At 50.4% G+C, this 18118-nt stretch overlaps 1 protein-coding gene across 3 annotated transcripts in view; it reads right to left on the reverse strand.

The window, feature by feature from the left end:
• Positions 1 to 18118, reverse strand: part of IRF8 (interferon regulatory factor 8) — a 50250-nt gene that overhangs the window by 10572 nt on the left and 21560 nt on the right. Inside the window, exons 1-2 of one of the 3 annotated variants that reach the window (XM_074349301.1) lie at positions 7231 to 7385; positions 3705 to 3879 (exon numbers count right to left, since the gene is read on the reverse strand). In XM_074349301.1, the coding sequence (XP_074205402.1) occupies positions 3705 to 3878 (174 nt within the window). In that variant the 5' untranslated portion in view covers position 3879; positions 7231 to 7385. Of the gene's footprint in view, positions 1 to 3704; positions 3880 to 4509; positions 6839 to 7230; positions 7386 to 18118 lie in introns of those variants that run through there. The other 2 variants (XM_074349302.1, XM_074349300.1) reach the window with 2 other exon arrangements.

The following is an 18118-nucleotide window of genomic DNA, read 5'->3' on the forward strand; positions in this document are numbered from 1 at the left end:
CTGTTGATGCCTTGAGCTCAGAGTTTGCATCTCTGCCCGAGGGAGAGAGACTGGAAGGGTGTTCCTCCTAATGAGCATGAGCCACGCCTTCCTCCCGCAGGTGCACAGTCCCCTTTAAAAACAGGCTTAGAAGTAAACGGTTCTCAATCCTTTGCAATCTTTTTTTCCTTCATCTAGCAGCTGCATCGCAGACCATGCATTGATTTATTTCTTCACACAAATTTAAGAGTAAACCACATACACCCTGAACAGTAATGTCAAATTTGTATTACGTTAAATCAGTTTCTCTACCAGGCACTACGGACATTTGGGGCTCTGGGCACTATGGGGAGGCTGGCAGCACCCCTGGCCTACCCACTAAATGCCGGTAGCACCCCCACTCCTGGGGGTGACAACCCAAAACATCTCCAGACGTTGCCATGTGTCCCCCAGGGAAGTAAGGTCTTGACGTGCACAGTCCCATTTGAGAACCACTAGGCTGGTTAACCCACATCACAGGCAGACCCGGGAGAGCCTGCCTGTGGGGGCCGTGTTGGCGCCAGCCAGCGCATGAGCAGAACTGCACAGCCGCAGGGCCCTGGCGTGGTCACTGCCCCATTCAGAGCTCACAGTCTCAGCCCGTAAAGCAAGCCAGGACATCCACAGAGGAAAGCAGGACCCCGTGGCCGGGACGTGTACCAGGCTGGCCTCAGGGTCCCCACTGCCGACCTGCCAAGGCCTTTTTGGGGTTCTCTGGGTGGCTTGAAAATATCGACTTACTTGGGTGATCTCTCAAAGCCCTTCATAGCAAATACTAGACAGAACAGAGTCATTGGAGGCCCACCCTAACAGCCAGGCGGCGGCCCCTGTCCGCACTGCCGCACGCTCGCCAGGAGCCAGCAGCTAGCCCAGGACCACGGCTCTGCCCCGTTTAACACTGTCCATCCTCGTGCTTTAAAAACCTAATGCGAGTTGCTTCCTCGGAGGCCAACTGACCCTGAAACAGCTGCTGCTGTGTGATGTCACCAAGCCTGTCGGTGGAGGGACAGCCCGGGAAGCACACCCCTAACCTCATGAAAAGGAGGAAGGCAGAGTACTTTTTAAAAATAAGTCTCCGTGTGCTCAGGGACAGCACACTGCGAGCCGACGGCTCCCCCATCGCCCATCTCTGGTCCACGCCACGAAGCTGACTGCAGCACGACACCAGCAGGCAATGAAGGACACTCTGGTATAAGCGGCTTCTTACAGCCCACTCACTAAGGCAGGGAAGCGGGCTCGTGTTTTTTTCCTTAACTCAAATTTTGGTAAGTTTTCTTTCAACGTCTGAAACAAAAGTTTCTCTACTCGACCAGAAAACCCCTAAGGTGGCTCAAGGCCCAACTGCTGGCTTCCTCCCACAGCAAAGCTCTGCTGGCTGGACGCAGCAGAGACATGCCCCTCGGAGGATGGAAGGGAGCTGGACTCAGGGACGTGCAGACCGATCCTCCCACCAACGTGTCCCCACCAGCCCCGCTGTGGCCCTCTCGCTGGCCGCCTGGCTCAGGGGGACACCCGGCCCCGGCCCGCCGCCCATTCCTGCTGAGATTGTGGACTCACCAAGATTGCCACACCGAGCGGCTGCGTAATCAACGGAAACATTGGGAATCTTGCACATTTTCCTCAATGCTGTTGAAACGGCCGTGAAGAACGTTGCATAAGATGTATAAATCTGGGGCTCTATTTCATTATCCTCTGAGCAAAAGCTGGAGCAGGGAGCAGGATGAAGGGAGAGGCCTCGCGTCTCCACCAGCAAGACCCAAGCCAGGGCTGTGCAGCCGCAGGTCCAGCCTGCTGAGGGGGCTGTAGTGGTCAGAACTGTGCGGGGCCCTCAGCACCCACCCCTGCTGAAATCTGTTCATCCTGTCGGGCTCAGCTCCCAGCGGGGCTCTCCACGGTCAGGGAGAGGGTGCCCCTGGGGGGGCAGATACCCGGCAATGTTGGGTGCCTTTCTGGTGGTCATAGTGGGGCAGACGGTGCTACTGGCATCTAGTGGATTGAGGCCAGGGTGCTGCTTAGCCTCCTACTAGGAGCACAGGACGCCCCACGAGGAATGATCTGGCCCCGATGTCCATGGTGCCAAGGAGCAGGAGACCTGGCTTGTAGCCGGCTATGATCGAGAATTCCCAAGTAGACCTTGGGCACTATTAAAATTTAGCCATTCCCAACGGAAGCTCCCCATGATGCCAAAGGCAAGAAACTTCTACAAGAGAGGAGTCCACACTGCCACCAAGAATGGATGCCCAGGCCCCTGCCCCGGTCCTTCCTTGACGGGAGGACTGGCCAGGCCCCCTGGAGGGTGAGTGCAGGATGCCGTGTGCACCCACCTTTCCTGCAGGGGCCAGCACCTGGCATCCAGCTGTCTGAGAGCTCTGAGACCTGGGTTACACATCAGCAGAACTGCTACAACATGCAGCCCCCCAGCAAACATCAGGCAGGGACTTGACGAACTGAGATGCCTCATAAGCCAGCTTAGACGTATCTGTGCTCCGCTCTGAGGCCCAAGTATGATCTCTTGTCATTTGGGTTTTGTGTGTCAAGGACAGTCATCTGGGCTAAGAGTCAGAGGCTGTGCTGGGTCTGCAGCCTTTCTCCTCAGTCATGCACACCTGGGGTCTGTCCTGGCCCCCAGTCCCAGCCTCCCACTCTTCCCCACACTCACTCACTCACCCCTCTCAACTCTGGCCCCCAAATGTCAGCAGAACAGGCACACACAGCAGTGGTCTGCACCCCAGATTCTGAGCCAGACCACCTCTGGTCTGCCAGTTTGCAAATGTGGAAGTCTGGGCTCACCTTGACCTGGGGCTCCAGATCCCCCCGGGAGTGGGGCCTGCACACCTGGAGCCTTCAGGAAGCCCACAGGGGACTCTGATAACCAGCGGGGCTGCCCTGACTCCTGGCTCCTCTGCCTGAATCGAGGAGAACAGCCCTGCTAGGAGCTGGGCTGCCTGGGTTCACACAGTGGCTCCATTGTCCGGGAGAGCCTGGACAAGCCCCTTCTCCTCCCCACAGCAAGGACGGGAGCAGCACCTCCCGCACTGGGCCACGGGGGGCAGACAGACACAGCGCGTGGGCCGGGCCTGTCGCGGCGCGGACTCCCCGTCAGCGCTGGCTGGCAGGATGCACATGGTGGAACTAAACAGCAGGTCTCTCCATGCATGGGGGACTGACGGTTCTCAAGGGAAGGGGACTATTTTTAGACGCCCGCTGCAGGTCCAGGACACCCACGTGACCCGGCCCCGGAAGCAATGGCAGATGGTATCTCCCTCATCGGAGCTGACCCTGCGCTGCCAAGCAGAGGCAGTAACTTTGGAAGAATGAAGAATGAAACCTGTCCTAGAATTCTAAATGGAATTTAGGTGATAGCTCAGGAGAAAAGGTCTTAAGTCTCAAGGGCCTCAAAGAAGTGTCTTCTCTCTGTGTTTTCTTGTCCCCACCAGTAGTGCAGAAGAAAGTGCCCTCAGCTTCCTTGTTGGAAAAACAGTATCCAACTGACCAACAGTATCGAACTGACCTCAGAGTGATTAAATCATGCGATAGATGTAAAATCGCCTAGTCTATTTTTTGAGACCCATTTGGCACTCAATCACCATTTGTTTTTAAAAAATTGGATTAATTGTCAAGCAAACAAGGAAGACATCGCTTAACGCCTCCCTGTGCCCGCGAGGGTGGGGGGCCCCAGGCGCTACCTTGAAGATCGAGGCGTCCACCTCCTGGTTGTAGTCCTGCTTGCCGGCATGTTTCCACGGGATCCGGAACATGCTCTTCTCCTCATTCTCCCAGATCAGCCCCGGGTACATGGCACTGTCGATTTGTTCGATCAGCCACTGCCGCAGCCGCCGGCCGCCGTTTCGGTCACACATCCTTGGAGAGAAAAGGCACGTCCTGTGATGTTACAGATTCTGTCTCACTATTCCCAGCACCCCACATACTGCAAACAGGAAAACCAGAGGGTGGCGACCCAGGTGCCTGGCCGGAGGGGCGGTGGGGGGAAACCCACAGGTCCGGGAACTCTGGGCCACCTGCCGTGAGAAGACAATGCCTGCCGCCAGGACCTCCAGCCCCAGCGAAAACTGAAAGCTCCCTGGGAAATCCGCAGCTGTGCGTGGGCCAGACAGCACCCCCACAGCCACCACCGACAGACCTGGCTGCGTTCTTTCCAGCTTTCACCCCACGTTCTTTTTCAGGCAAACACAACCGCATCTGAGAGCGTCGTTCATCATTCTGTTTTTTGCACGAGATGGGGGAATCACTTCGACCTTTTCAGATCCCTTCAGCGAGCAGCCCATCACTCAGAGCCCTTTCCACCACTGAATGCCCAGCCGGGCCAGCATGCGTGAGCAAATACAACATTTGTGCTCTCAGAGAAAGAGGATCTTTTCTAGACTGCTCCTTCACAGCAGGGCTGGGAATGAGAGAGCTGGGGGCCCACGTGAGCCCTGCCACCTCCCAGCTGGGTGACCCGGATCATCACTGCGCTGCAGGCACACGTACCAGGATGACTGCTGGTGCTGGGCGTCATGGCAGCAAGGACTCAGACGACAAGTACGAAGCACCTGCGATAGTGCCTGGACCCTGGAGGACTCTCTCTAGACAACAGAAGCTGTCATTACATCCCTCCTTTCTTCCTTGGGAACTCATGACCAACGGGGAGACAGTGAACAAGAGTGAGGAAATTAACCACAGTGACGGAACAGAGCGAAGCCAGCCTCTTCCAGAAGGCACCAGAATCCAGGGGCCTCACCGTCCTGGGGCGCTCAGAGACATTCTTGGGAAGAATATCCTTGCCAGAGCAGATGGCTTTCCCAGGGGCACAGAGAGAGAACAACCACACCGTATTGACTCCAGCCCGTTTACAAGAACGGTGGAAATCCCCTAGGCAGTTGGACAGACGCCCACCCAGAAAAAAAAAAAAAAAAAAAAAAAAAAGCATTTCTGTTCTTCCGATTAAAATGTGACCTTTTCAGGCAAACAAGTTTGAAACAATCAGCAGTGACAAGACATTATGTCCCAAGAACAGTCACATCCAGAGCCACCCTGGTCCATAAAGCAAGAAGTGTGTGTTCTGGAGACTCCAGCCACCCTGCAGACGGCCGGGAGGTCGAGAAGGAGTCCAGGTCCCGGAGAGAAGGACCTGAGGGCCCGGGAGTGCCAACTCTTAACTTTTTCATCCAACAACCCGAGCTGCCCATTTGTGGATTCAGAAAGGAGTGAAGTGTGTGAAATGGGAATTGGACTTCGACTGGGAAACTGCAGACTCCAGCAAAGGCTTTCCTCTAATGAGGCCTTGGGAAAGTCATTTGACCAGCTCTCTGAGCCTCTCCTCATCTGCAGTGAATGGATCTCAAGTCCCAGAATTCTGAAACAGTCCTTCGTGTTTTTAAATAAGAAGGGACAGATTTGGCCAGGGCACCTGGTGAGAGAGAGAAAACGACCCCACTCCCCAGAAAATAACTCAGCAGGGGACAGGTTCCTACACAGCATTCCTGGAGGAAAGACAGAGACCCCCGCTCCACTCCAGGAATGGGGGCGGGGTGGGGGGGGGGGGAGAAGGCTGGTGTCTGCGGACCTACTGAGATGCTTCCGCTTGTTAGCATTTATTTAGCTCACCCCCTGAGTACAAAGTTCATAAACTAGAGTCCGTGCTCCAGGAGGCTCCTGAAATAAAAAGCAAAATTTTGTTTGTATGGACATCTTTCTAGAAAGCAGCTCAAGCCCTTTTCATCAGGATTCATAGTGGATTCATAACCCCAAAACTGTTAAGGACAAACGTCTTGACGATTTATAAGAAAAAGAAAAAGGAAAGTAAGAAAGACGGCATGGAGAGGAAGAGTGAGTCACAGAACATGGAAATACTTTAGAAATCATCTAATTCACACCCTTTGTTCAGAAGAGAAAATACTAAGGCCCAGAGAGGCACTTCAGCCCCCAGCCCCCCAGCAGCATCTCATTTTACTAATTCTGCGGAGAAAAGACATGGTTAGGTGAGATCTCAGCACGTGGACAGCTGAACTGTCACTGAGATCACCTCCAAGATTCTAAGCATTAAAAGCCTAAGATTCTCTCACAACATGATGCAGAACGACTTATTGAACACTAACAAATTAATTCCACCAAATGCCAAGCCAGGAAAAATTTATAAACCCGGTCACATGTTTATAACTTCCTCTTCCTTGATTTTTTAGGTGATAGCTCTTTATGGGCCAAGTGCTCTCTGGAGCTAATCTGCACCCCTATAAATCGGGTCAGGCTTCCTGGGCGGGAGGCGCTAAGAGGCTGCCCTGGGCCCACCCACCCGGCTTCCAGGAAGGGCCTGACGGGTGGCGCAGGCGCCGGACTCACCTTCTCCGGCGCCTCTCAGGGCGGCCCGTGGGACCAAAAGGACTGAAAGCATGAAAGCCATTTCTCCCTCTGGTCTCAATCTTGCTAAAATGCCTAAACCTCTCCCAAATCTCTTCAGGGAGGAACCTGCCATAATCCAAAAGGACGCTCAGAACCATCGTTTAAGGAATGGATCCTAACTTAGATTTCCCCCTAAAAAAAGTGTCTTACATCACCCATATGTTGTGGGATAGTTTGAAACTGGAAAATTCAGCCTCCATTCATAAAGCACTGTCACACCCTCGGTAAGGAGCACATGGCACCTTGGAAAAGTCTGCCCTTTGCCCTGCGGCTTACGTTACACCAAAATGCTCTTCTAGCTGTGACCCCCAGACAGACTTTCTTGCCAGGAACACTGGGCTACAATGGAAGCAAAGGACCTCCAACCCCAATCAGAAATCTTAAAAACTGTGCCCAGTCAGAATAAAAGATCCAGTCCGCCCCGCCTCACAGCCCCCCCCCCCCCAAGACGGCAGCTGGCCCCGGAGCGGCTTCACAGTCAGGACTCTCCAGCCCTACTCCCTGCAGCGGGATGCGAGCGCGAAGGGGAGCAGGTATTACAATAAACGGATCAATATTTCCCTTCATTGCTAAAGGCTTCCTTGCAAACCAGACTTTAAGAAAACGGTATTCTTTTCAAGAGCATCAGCTCATCTTCGGGAGCAGCCGCACAGTAACCTCCAGCGTGGACGCTCGCTTCAGATTCAGGGGAAAGAGGAGGCGGGAGAAAGCAGCTGGGCGGCGGCCGCGCCCGCCGAGGCCACACGGCCGCTGCCTCCGCGCACCAGCCGCCGTCGGCGCCCCAAGTCCGAACCCTCCCGGGCCGGCGCCTACCTGCACCACCGGCCGGGCTGCCGCCCGCCTTCCGCGCCGCCGCCCGCGTTCCCACGCTCGCCCCTGCGCTCGGGCTGGGAGGCTTAGGCATTGGGATTTAAGGCCGGGGACGGGCCCGGCGTGCCGAGTGACGGTCGCGCTGGCCAATGGGCGCTGGAGGGCCGGCGGGACCGCCCAGGGGGCGGGGCGCGTCCGGCCCGCCTTCTTCGAAGAGCTCCGCTTTCCGAGAAATCACTTTGCGCAGAGGCGTCGGTGGCCGGACGGTCAGGGCGTCTTCCGGGGTCCTCGCCGAGGGGTCCTCGGAGTGCCCACGGAATTCCCGAGGGCCGCAGGGGCTTCCGCCGGCCCAGGTCAAGGTCAAGGCGGATGGTGAGTGCCCGATGGCGCAGGTCAGGACAGTCGGGGGGCGGGGTGGGTGTCAGATGGCGGAGGTCGGGGCCAACGTGGAGGCCAGATAGTGCAGGTCGAGGCGGGAATGGTGGGGGCTCAGAGGCCAATGCTGTGGTCCCCGCAGACTGACCCCCGGGTCCCCACTCGAGCCCAGTGAGGCTGCGTGGGAAGCATCACTCATCCAGACGAAGTCTCTGGTAACGTGTCTAGACGGTGGCAAATCGCCCACCTGAGATGTGGTCAAGGGAAGAACCAGCCAGTTACAGACCCAGTCATAGGTGACCAGTCATCTGCAATTGACCGAGAGTGTCAGGAAAAAAAAAAAAAAAAAACAGCCAGCTGAAGACCTGTCTGAAACCATTGCCCACTAAACGTCAGAAATAAAAGCGGCAGTGTCCAGCCTGTTAATGCTAGTACATCCAACTAGGGACATTTTCATCGTAAGTTCTTTTCCCCAGGAAACATCGGGTTTGCTCAGGAAGGGTCCCCTGTGTGTCTATGCTCAGTGTCCAGCCTCTCCTGCATGTTAGCTGGCATTTATTCTAAATATGGGAGTGGAGTTGGGGAACAACACTGGTGACAGGAATGAGAAAGCCCACCCTAGAAACAGGAGAAAAAAAGATACGTTTTCCCATGTTCTGTTCTGGGGTAGCCTTAGAATAGAGAAAAGTGAGTCTTCATTGACTTTTACGTCGAGTTGGCCAATCCTACACAAGCAGCAGTGTTCACCCGGCTGGTTTATTCATTAGGCTTTTCAAGGACCTATGAAAAAGGTTTGCGACTGAAAAAGAAATTTTACTAGCCCCAAAATGCAAAAACTACACTACAAACTTGAAATGAATAAATATTCAGAGATCTCCAAAATATAACATGTCAACTTCATACCTGTAATGTATTGATTGATATACACGGTTTTCAAATATAATGACATGAGAAACCACTTAGAACTTCCTAATACAACAGTCGCGGGGGAGTCGCAGCAACCATTAATTAAAGGAGCTCCCTATCGCCAAGTAGTTTCAAGTGAAAAGTATTCTTTTAAAGCATAAGTTCTCCGAGGCAGGGTATAGCTCAAGTGGCAGAGCGCATGCTGAGCAGGCACAAGGTCCTGGGTCCAATCCCCAGTACCTCCTCTAAAAATAAACGAATAAACCTAATTACCTCTCCCCTCAAAAAAAAAATTTTTTAATTTTAACTTCTCTAAGAGTATTTACATAGGTGGGAGTATTTTAACATGTTTGTTATGATGTGGAATCAGTGTCCAGAGCTCAGGGTGCCTGGGACCTTAGAGGTTCTTGTAACAGCCTGTGTGCGTGTTTATCTTTTCACAGACGTGCCCCTTAAGCCTACTAGATTACTCACTTCCAAACACTGTCCACCACACAAAGATGTGTAGTCAAATTTCTGCTCAGCGCTCCACTTAGGTGCAAAGACAGGAGCAACGAGTATAGAGAAGTCAGGAGTGGAGGGTCCCAGCACGTGTTACTGGCAGTAGGTGTCACTGTAGGCATGACAGGAATTGTTCACAGCACACTGGCCGGCATGAAAGCTGCTCCAGAAACGCCATATTTTCAACGTGGTGCATCCTCGCTGCCTAGGAACAATCTCTACCCTTATCTGCTCAGTTCACTTCTTACTGAATGAGCATTTTTTTGAGCAACTGCTATGTGCTAGAGATGGTGCCAAGGAAAGAAGCCCCAAAAAGCAAAGCATCTCTGGTCAGTCCTTCCTCTCCAGTTACCGCCAGCATCCTGATTCCTACAGCAGCCAGCTGGCCTTCTGCTTCCATGTCACCACCCTGTTTAGCCTGCTCTTTGCTCCCCCAGCTTAAGCCCTTCCATCTACGGTGGTTTCTCCGTGGCTGCCACATCAGGCCCAGATGCTCACCCCTCGTGTCTAAAAGTCAAACTCTTTCAACCTTCTCTCTTACCATCATCCAGCAAGAACCCCTTCCGTGGACAGCAGCCTGTCACTGCCATTAGAACAGCAGGTTCTGGAGTCAGGCCCCCTGTTCCAGTCTAAATTCTCCGACTATTTGTCTGTGTGACCTTCAGCAAATGACTTAAACCTTCCTGGGCCTCAGTTTTCTCATCCACGTAATGGTGTTGATAACATCAAGTTAAATTGTTTGAAATTGGCAATATCAGCTGGGTTTGTTGAAAGGACAGTTTCTGATGTTCAACTAGCCATTCCTGCCTCTTAGGATTAGTGAGGACTGAGTGAGATCGTGTGGGTTGAGGGAGGCTGGGGACTAGGTAAAGGGAATTGGTGAAGAGGTTTCCTGGGAGAGAATTTTTCCATTTTCGAGTCCACACCTCTCCCTTCACACTTCCCAAGCCCAGCCTTAGCAAGAGGGCTCAGAAGGGCTCTGCAGTGTTTGCTCAGAGGACAGAGGTTAATTATCCTGAGAAGGCCAAGGCCCCCGACAGCAGAGCAGCAGCTCCTGCCCTGGAAACCTAGAGCACGACGGGGGGTCCCCTCCCGCCTCCCACCACACCACGACACAGCAGGACGACAGCCGTGTAGGAAGCTGGCCCTCACCAGACATTGTAATCTTGGACTTCCCAACCTGCAGAACTGTGAGGAATAAATTCATCTTCTTCATAAGCACCCAAGCCTGTGTTTTTTCCTGCAGCAGCCTGAACAAAGATCTCCCCTTTCCATGTTTAAGCACCCTGTGATTGCCTTGGGCATCTATACACACCCCACCTGGACAGTCCAGGACCCTGTCCCCGCCTCTAGTCAGCTGATTGGCAGCCTTCATTCCATCAGCACCTTATTCCCCTTTGCCACGTAAGGTGACACGTTCCCAGACTAGGATGTGGGTGTCTTTAGGGCCACAGTTCTGCCTGCTGCGCCATCCTTCAGACCCACCTCAGGTCACTGTTTTCCTACCCCAGCCTTCACTGACCCTCATTTCACAAACACCAGGCTCCAGCAACACTGAAGTCTTTATAACATAATTTAGGACTCAATGAATATGTGAATTATTTCACTGAATTCTTCTTTAGATAAAGGGTAAAATCTTATTTTAGTTCAGTACCCCTACTTAGCACAGCGCTGACTGAGGGGTGTCAGATAGCAAGGGTGAATTCACTGCAAGAGGCGATCCCCAGGGAAGCAGCGGGAGGGGAGCTGGGAGCACACCTGTTCATTTCTGGGCTCAGGACGCGCTGGGGGTATGAGCCAGGCCTCCAGGAACGCCTCCAGGTTCAGTGATGCACTAGGGGGACTCAGGGACTCAGCACATGGCTGTCACCACAGCGGGTTTATCACAGTGCGAGGATGCAGAGCACGAACTGCCCAGGGGACGGGTGTGTGGGGTGAGGTCCAGGGAGTCCCCAAGCAGCACACCCTGACAGTGCGTGTGCAGCGCTGTCCAGCAGGGACGCGTTAGAGATTCAGTGCCCCGTGTTCTTACTGGAGGCTGGTCAGGTGAGCGCCCTCTTCCTGACACGCACCCGAACCCCAGACTCCCAGGGGGACAGCAGGACTCTGACACCAACCACACTGTACACACGGTTTAGGTACAGGGGGGACCCTCCCCAAAATCAGTCTGGGACTGATCATCAGTCTGGGACTAGGGGGACCCTCCCCAAAATCAAGTTCCCAGATGCCAGCCAAGGGCCAACCTTGGAAGCAGGCCTTTCTGAGGACCGAAGTCTCACGCCTGCTGTGGTAACTCTGCTGCGCGCGCTCCTAATTCTGAGGAGGTTTTGACATGCAAAGCGTCCTACACTTATTCTAAAGGTGACTGTGGCTTCCCCACCTGCCATCAGGTACCTGCGTTCACCTGCCATTAACGAGGGTGAGTGGAGTTTTCTCGGCTTCCCTGAGGCTGCGGGCTCATATTAAGGACAAGGGAGCTGCTGCCACCAGCATCTGGAGGAGGGCGGGGTGCCAGGTCTTCCCGGGAGGGGCCTCCCCCCACCCGCAGCAGCTCCGCGGCCGCGCCTCCACCTGGCAGCACCGGCCCGTCCCAGCCACAGCAGTCGTGCTGACTTCGCCAGACACCGAAAACGTAGGAGTGGGAGCTCTTCCTCCCTCTTCAGGCTTTACAGTTCCCAGTTGTCTCTGCTCTCCAGATTGCCCACGTGTGCCCTGCGGTGCCTCCTGGCTCCTGGCTCTGCCAGCCACGTGGGGTCTCAACATGCCCCTGGTTTTCCCCTCTTCCCGAGTCTGTCCCCGGTGTCCTCCGAGCACAACTCTGGGCATAGAAACGTACATCTTGGAAATTTTTCCTGTCTGCCTGTTTCCACAAGAGACCGATAAAGGATAGCGCTGATGGAATTGATCCCCTCTGATGTGTTGTGTTGACTCGAAATTGAACTTTCAACCTATGGCCACGTCCATGCAATGACACTTGCTTTCCTTCAAGAAGGGCAACACCAAATCAAAGAAACGATAGTTAATGCTAAGAATGGTACTAATGCTGAAACCGTGAATGGGCAAACCAGAGAAAGCTGGACAGATGGGCTCAAGAAACAGGAGGTAATGAGAGGGCTACCCGTTAGCAGACCGTTGGCCTGGATGGATGAGAAGGGCTTTGAGGAGTATCAGTGCGATGGGGTCGGGGCAGCTGGTAGGTCAGAAACACAAAGCAGATGAAGCAGAACATTTGCTGAGAAATAAGCTAAAGGTCAAGGAGACATTAGAGTCGGGGTGGGGGGTCGGGGGGGGGGGGGCAAAGCTTTGTTAAACAGGATGGAGGAAGTATTAACCAGGAAAGGAAAAGCCAGACGGATTGGACTCCATTAAAAGCAAGAGCTTATGTTGAGTAAAGACAGTACTCAGAATGCAGGGGCAAGCTGAGACGGGGGGAAAGATAGAGCACGCGTTCCCCGGGAAGGGCTTATACCCAGACATACAAGGAGATCCTATGAATCAGTAAGGGAAAAGATTCCATTCTAAATTCTCTGGCAGAGGCAGTTTATTGCCTGGATCTTTGCGGAAATTTTAAGTTAGAAAATAGAACAGGAGGTGTGGCTACTATAGGAATGCACTTTGCTCTGTCATATTTGAGTTGCTGCAGTATTTAATTATCCACTTGGCTGTTATGGCAAAGTTCTCAGCTGTAATTGGTAGTTGTTGCTGTAATAGTACACTGCCCGTACTTTTATCTCCCGTACTTTTTTATGTGCCAAGTGTTCATAGCCTTGAGCCTCGGCAAGTGCTTAGACTTTTTTAAAAAAAATGATAGAATTGCACAAAGCTGATCAGTTTTGAGAGATCATTAATGTCCTTGAAGAGGTTTTTTGTGGGTGCAAAACAATGGTAAATTTGAATTGGTCCCTCTTATAAGAGTAATGAAATTAGGTCTGCTGAAATGATGAAGTCTTATTCATGCCCTGATTTTACCTACTCTTGTCTATCAGTAAACACTGTGATACTTGAATTTAAAAAGTAAGTAGAGGAAAGAGATCCCATGCTCTTGGATTGGAAGAATCAATATCGTTAAAAAGGCCATACTGCCCAAGGCAATCTACAGATTTAACGCAGTCCCTATCAAATTACCCAGGACACTTTTTACAGGACTAGAACGATCCTAAAATTTATATGGGATCACAAAAGACCCAGAATTGCCAAAGCAATATTGAAGAAAAAGAACAAAGCTGGAGGAATAACCCTCTCAGGCTTCAAACAATACTACAGAGCTACAGTGATCAAAACAGCGTGGTATTGGCACAAAAACAGACATATGGATCAATGGAACAGAACAGAGAGCCCAGAAATAAATCCACAGGCCTACGGTCAATTAATCTTCGCCAAAGGAGGCAAGAATATAAAATGGAGAAAAGACAGTCGCTTCAGCAAATGGTGTTGGGAAAACTGGATAGCAGCATGTAAATCAGTGAAGGTAGAACACTCCCTCACTCCATACACAAAAGTAAACTCAAAATGGCTTAAAGACTTAAATATATGACAAGACACAATAAATCTGTTAGAAGAAAACATAGGCAAAACATTCTCTGACATAAATCTTAGCATCATTCTCCTAGGGCAGTCTACCTAGGCAATGGAAATAAGAGCAAAAATAAACAAATTAGACCTAATTAAACAAACAAGCTTTTGCACAGCAAATGAAACCATAACCAAAACAAAACGATAACCTACCAATTGGGAGAAAATATTTGCAAATGATATGACTGACAAAGGCTTAATTTCCAGAGTATATAAATAGCTCATACAACTTAATAACAAAAAAACAAACAACCCAATCCAGAAATGGGCAGAAGACCTAAACAAGCATTTTCCCAGTGAAGACATAGGAATGGCCAATAGACAAAAATGCTCAATATCACTAATTATCAGAGAAATACAAATCAAAACTACAATGAGGTATCACCCTACCCCAGTCAGAAGGGCCATCATCCAAAAGTCCAAGAACAATAAATGCTGGAGAGGGTGTGGAGAAAAGGGAACCCTCCTACACTGCTGGTGGGAATATAGGTTGGTGCAGCCATTATGGAAAACAGTATCGAGATTTCTCAAAAAACTAAAAATAGACTTACCATATAATCCAGCAATCCCACTCCTGGGCATACATCCAGAGGGAACTCTAAGTCGAAAAGATACAGGCACCCCAATGTTCACAGCAGCACTATATATAATAGCCCAGACATGGAAGCAACCTAAATGTCCATCAACAGATAACTGGATAAAGAAGTTGTGGTATATTTGTATGGTGGAATACTACTCTGCCATAAAAAATAATAAAATAATGCCATTTTCAACAATATGGATGGATCTGGAGATCATCATTCTAAGTGAATTAAGAAAGAGAAAGAAAAATACCATATGATATCATGAAAATGTTACAAATGTTTTATATATAAAAACAGATCGTTTTAGGTTTCTTTTGTATAGCACAGGGAACTACGTTCAATATGTTTTAATAGCCTTCAGTGGAAAAAAAATATGAAAACGAATATAGGTATGTATATGCATGACTGGGACATTGCACTGTGCACGACACTGACACACTGTAACTGACTGTACTTCAATTTTTGAAAAGTAAATAGAAAGATTGAACAACCACTGCACTAACTCAATAGCCAAGAAGCCCGTGAAAAGATGATAAAAATTCTATTCAGGAAAACGCACATTAAAAACCACAAGATATCACTACACACCCAGAATGGCTAAACTTTAAAAGATTAGACCATTCACACAGTGCTGGCAGGAGGGCAAACCGGTACCATCACTTTGGAGAACACAGGTTAAATCTATGCCTATCTTAGACCCAGTGCTTCCACTCCTAAATACATGCCCAAGAGAAACGAGGGCAGGAGCTCCACGAAAAGACACACTCCGGGAACCTGGCTGCAGCTTTATTCCCAGTCACTCCGAATGCTGGACTGGAAACAGCCCAAACAGCTACCAGCTGGAGACCAGGTAAACCACCTCCGGTGTAAACAGCCAGTGAAATGCTGTGTGACAGTAACAAAGAATAAGCCAGCCCTGAGCTCAGCGCAAGCACTGAAGCCACAGACCCTGTGCTGAGTGGAAGAAGCCAAGGCAAAAAAACAGCTAGGCCTCCGACTTCACTTACACACAGTTCAAGAAGAGGCACAACCAAGGTGGGAGAGGTCAGACTAGAGGTCACCTCGAGTGGGAAGAGGGGGGTTGAATGCGAACTGACTGCAATGAGCCACCAGGGAGCCTTTCCAGGGCTGGAATGTTCCACAGCTTCAGCTGGGGGTTGCACACGGACGTGCACAGGTGTCATCCTGCTGGACACCTATGGTTGGTACCGAAAAATGGCAACTGACAAAGATGCCGAGTCAAGCACAGGCTCCTGGCCTACCTTCGCTAGGTTGGGAGCCAAGACCCGCTTCCAGGCATGGCGGCCCTGGGCCCACAGGAGCGGGCAGGTATGACTCACCTGGGAAAAGTAGTTCTTGAAAGTTGGCAGTTTATCGTGGCAGATAAGGAGAAGATTCATTCGTTAGTTTATCCAGCACAGAACAAATGGCTACTATTTATCAGGCCATTAAACACATGGGTATGGGGGTGGGTGTGTGTGTGTGTGTGTGTCCGTCCGTGTGTACAAACGGTCAACTTTTTCATGTAAGAGGCAATCTTCCAGGAAAAAGTGACGTTTCTTCAAGGTGCTGGATTGGAACTGACTGAAAGCCCTGGGGAAGAGAAGTATTCAGAAACTGGGTAAAACCTGTTTGCGCTGAAGATGTGACCTTTAATCCCACTTGTTTAGGTGCAGTTTTAACTGAATCAATTCTCTGTTTGTTCTAGACGGATTTAGGGGATAATTTATAGCTGCTAATACTGCCCCAATCTATTTCTTTACTTCAGAAGCATAATAAAGATCTAAGTCTATGTTTGTTTATATCCTAAAATTACTTTTAAAGGCATCATTCATTCGTTTATTGGATGCTTATTAAATTCCTGCAATGTGCTATGTATCTGATTCACAACCAGACTCCCAAGTGGGGGGAGGTCAAAGCATATACAACTTTAATGTAAAGAAAAAGAATTTCATTAAGCTTTTTTTTTTTTTTGCCTTTCAAATGTAAATTTTACTCATATTGATTCCTAGGGAAAGAGCTTGAAAAAGTCCGGGAAAAGAACAGCTCTTCACAGGAAGAGGATACTAAGCATAGATCAAAAGTACCTGCGACACTTAGGGTTACTGCTGGGAAATACTGGTTTACCGGACGCATGAATTCTGACATGTAGCATACATGAGTGGTTTTAAATTTTAATCTGCATCTGTAACTTGGGGCACCTAGTATCTTGGGGGTGGGGTCCAGAGACGTGCACACTTAATGAGCTGTGCTGAATAATCCAGAAAATGTTTATCCATATCCATCGCCGAGTGACTCAACAAATATTTCTCTAATAATGTATAGATTAATTGCAGAAAAAAATCAGCACAGTAATAATTGTTTACCTCTAAACAATCACACATTTTGAGGATTCTAAGAAACTTCTAAACTAGGATGCTAGAACTCTAGCTTTACACTGGCTCTAAGAAGCAGGACTGCAGACTCGGTCTTTATTTGTAAACAATCTTCATTTCAGACTTACGTGGCCTATGGCGGTTGTGTCAGTGGGCAGACAGTCCACTTAGTAATGAGCTGTGCTTTCAGAATCTTTCTAAAAACGGGGCAAAGCACCCAGTGAGGGGGAGCTGCCCCTCCCTGGAAGGAGCCAGGGCTTGGTCGCCTGTGAAAGATTCCTGCCGGCAATGCTCCTGTGTCGCTTGGAAGAGTGCAGTGCTTAGGCCATCAGGTCTAAGTCCCTTCCGACTTTAAGATTCCGTGATTCCAGTTCAACTTCATTTTCACTTTGTGAGTCTTCAGTGCATAATTCCTGAACGGAGGCAGCTAAATTCACGCCAGGTCATAATTTCTCTCGCGGTAATCGCGTGGCTGGCTGTGACACGCCCCACGACCACCTAGGGAGGTGCAGAGCAGAGCTGGCTCCCAGGCCAAGGTGCAGAATGAGCCCCATGGATTCCCAGCGCTGCATCACAGAACTTGGCACAGCAGACGAAGGGGACGGAAGAAGTCACTGTGCAGCCTCAGGTGAGACCAGCCAGGACAGCTTCAGTGTGTCGTTCACTTTCTCATTTACAAAACACTGTTCTCAAATCTTCTTGTCTGGTTCTCAAAACCACCCTGTAGGCACGAAGAGTAGGACTGTCCCCATTTGACAGGTAAGAAAACTGAGGCTTGTGGAGGCTGGAGCCTCTTGACTTCAACACCAGGGCTCTTTCCAGTCCTTCACATTGCTTTGCTCAGGGGCTAGGGTGCAGCTGGAGCAGACTGAGGGTCATTCGCACCTCTGTTTCCTCTTCTGGAAAATTAAAGGCCTGAGCCGGTCGGGTGCTTCTGTTTCTTCTAGATCGAAATGGCTCACTTCTCCAGGCAGAGTTATGCTAAACTTAAAAACAAACCAACCGGGAACTCTTGGTGGGGGAGGCACCAGGCAGGGCACACAAATGGCTGAAATTTCTTTACAAGTTAGTCATTTCCTTCCTGACAGCCTTCCTCTTGGTCTGTGCTCTTCATTTTTAACCCTGTAACCCACTCATGCAAATAAATGCATCACCACTTGCAGGTCAAGCTAGAGATTGTGCAAACGCTTGCTTCGTGCCTTGCTCCTGGACCAAGGATAAAAGTTACTCTTGTATGAGGGTCAGTTCGCGTGAGGGTCATGTCAGTTCACATCAGTTCTCTTTCTTCACTCGGCTCCAATTCTTTGGGTTGCCCCCAGAGTCCCCACGGGTTTGAGATTATCCCTTTCTAGAATCATTTCCAGGGACTCTCTTTTGGGCTTAAGTGAATGGAAAACTTGCTTGTTTCATCCCAGGACACAGGATTCTCGATGCGGCAACTCCCCGACACGGACTAGGCAGCTACACAAGCCATGCAAGTCAGATCTCTTTTCCCTAAATATGATTCTTATGCTTTTACTTCCTCTTTGATGCTTCAATTAGCTTATTTACTGTTTCAACACATCAGTTTCCTTGAAT

The sequence above is a fragment of the Camelus bactrianus genome, chromosome 21 (genome assembly GCF_048773025.1).
Source record: "Camelus bactrianus isolate YW-2024 breed Bactrian camel chromosome 21, ASM4877302v1, whole genome shotgun sequence".
NCBI lineage: Eukaryota > Metazoa > Chordata > Mammalia > Artiodactyla > Camelidae > Camelus > Camelus bactrianus.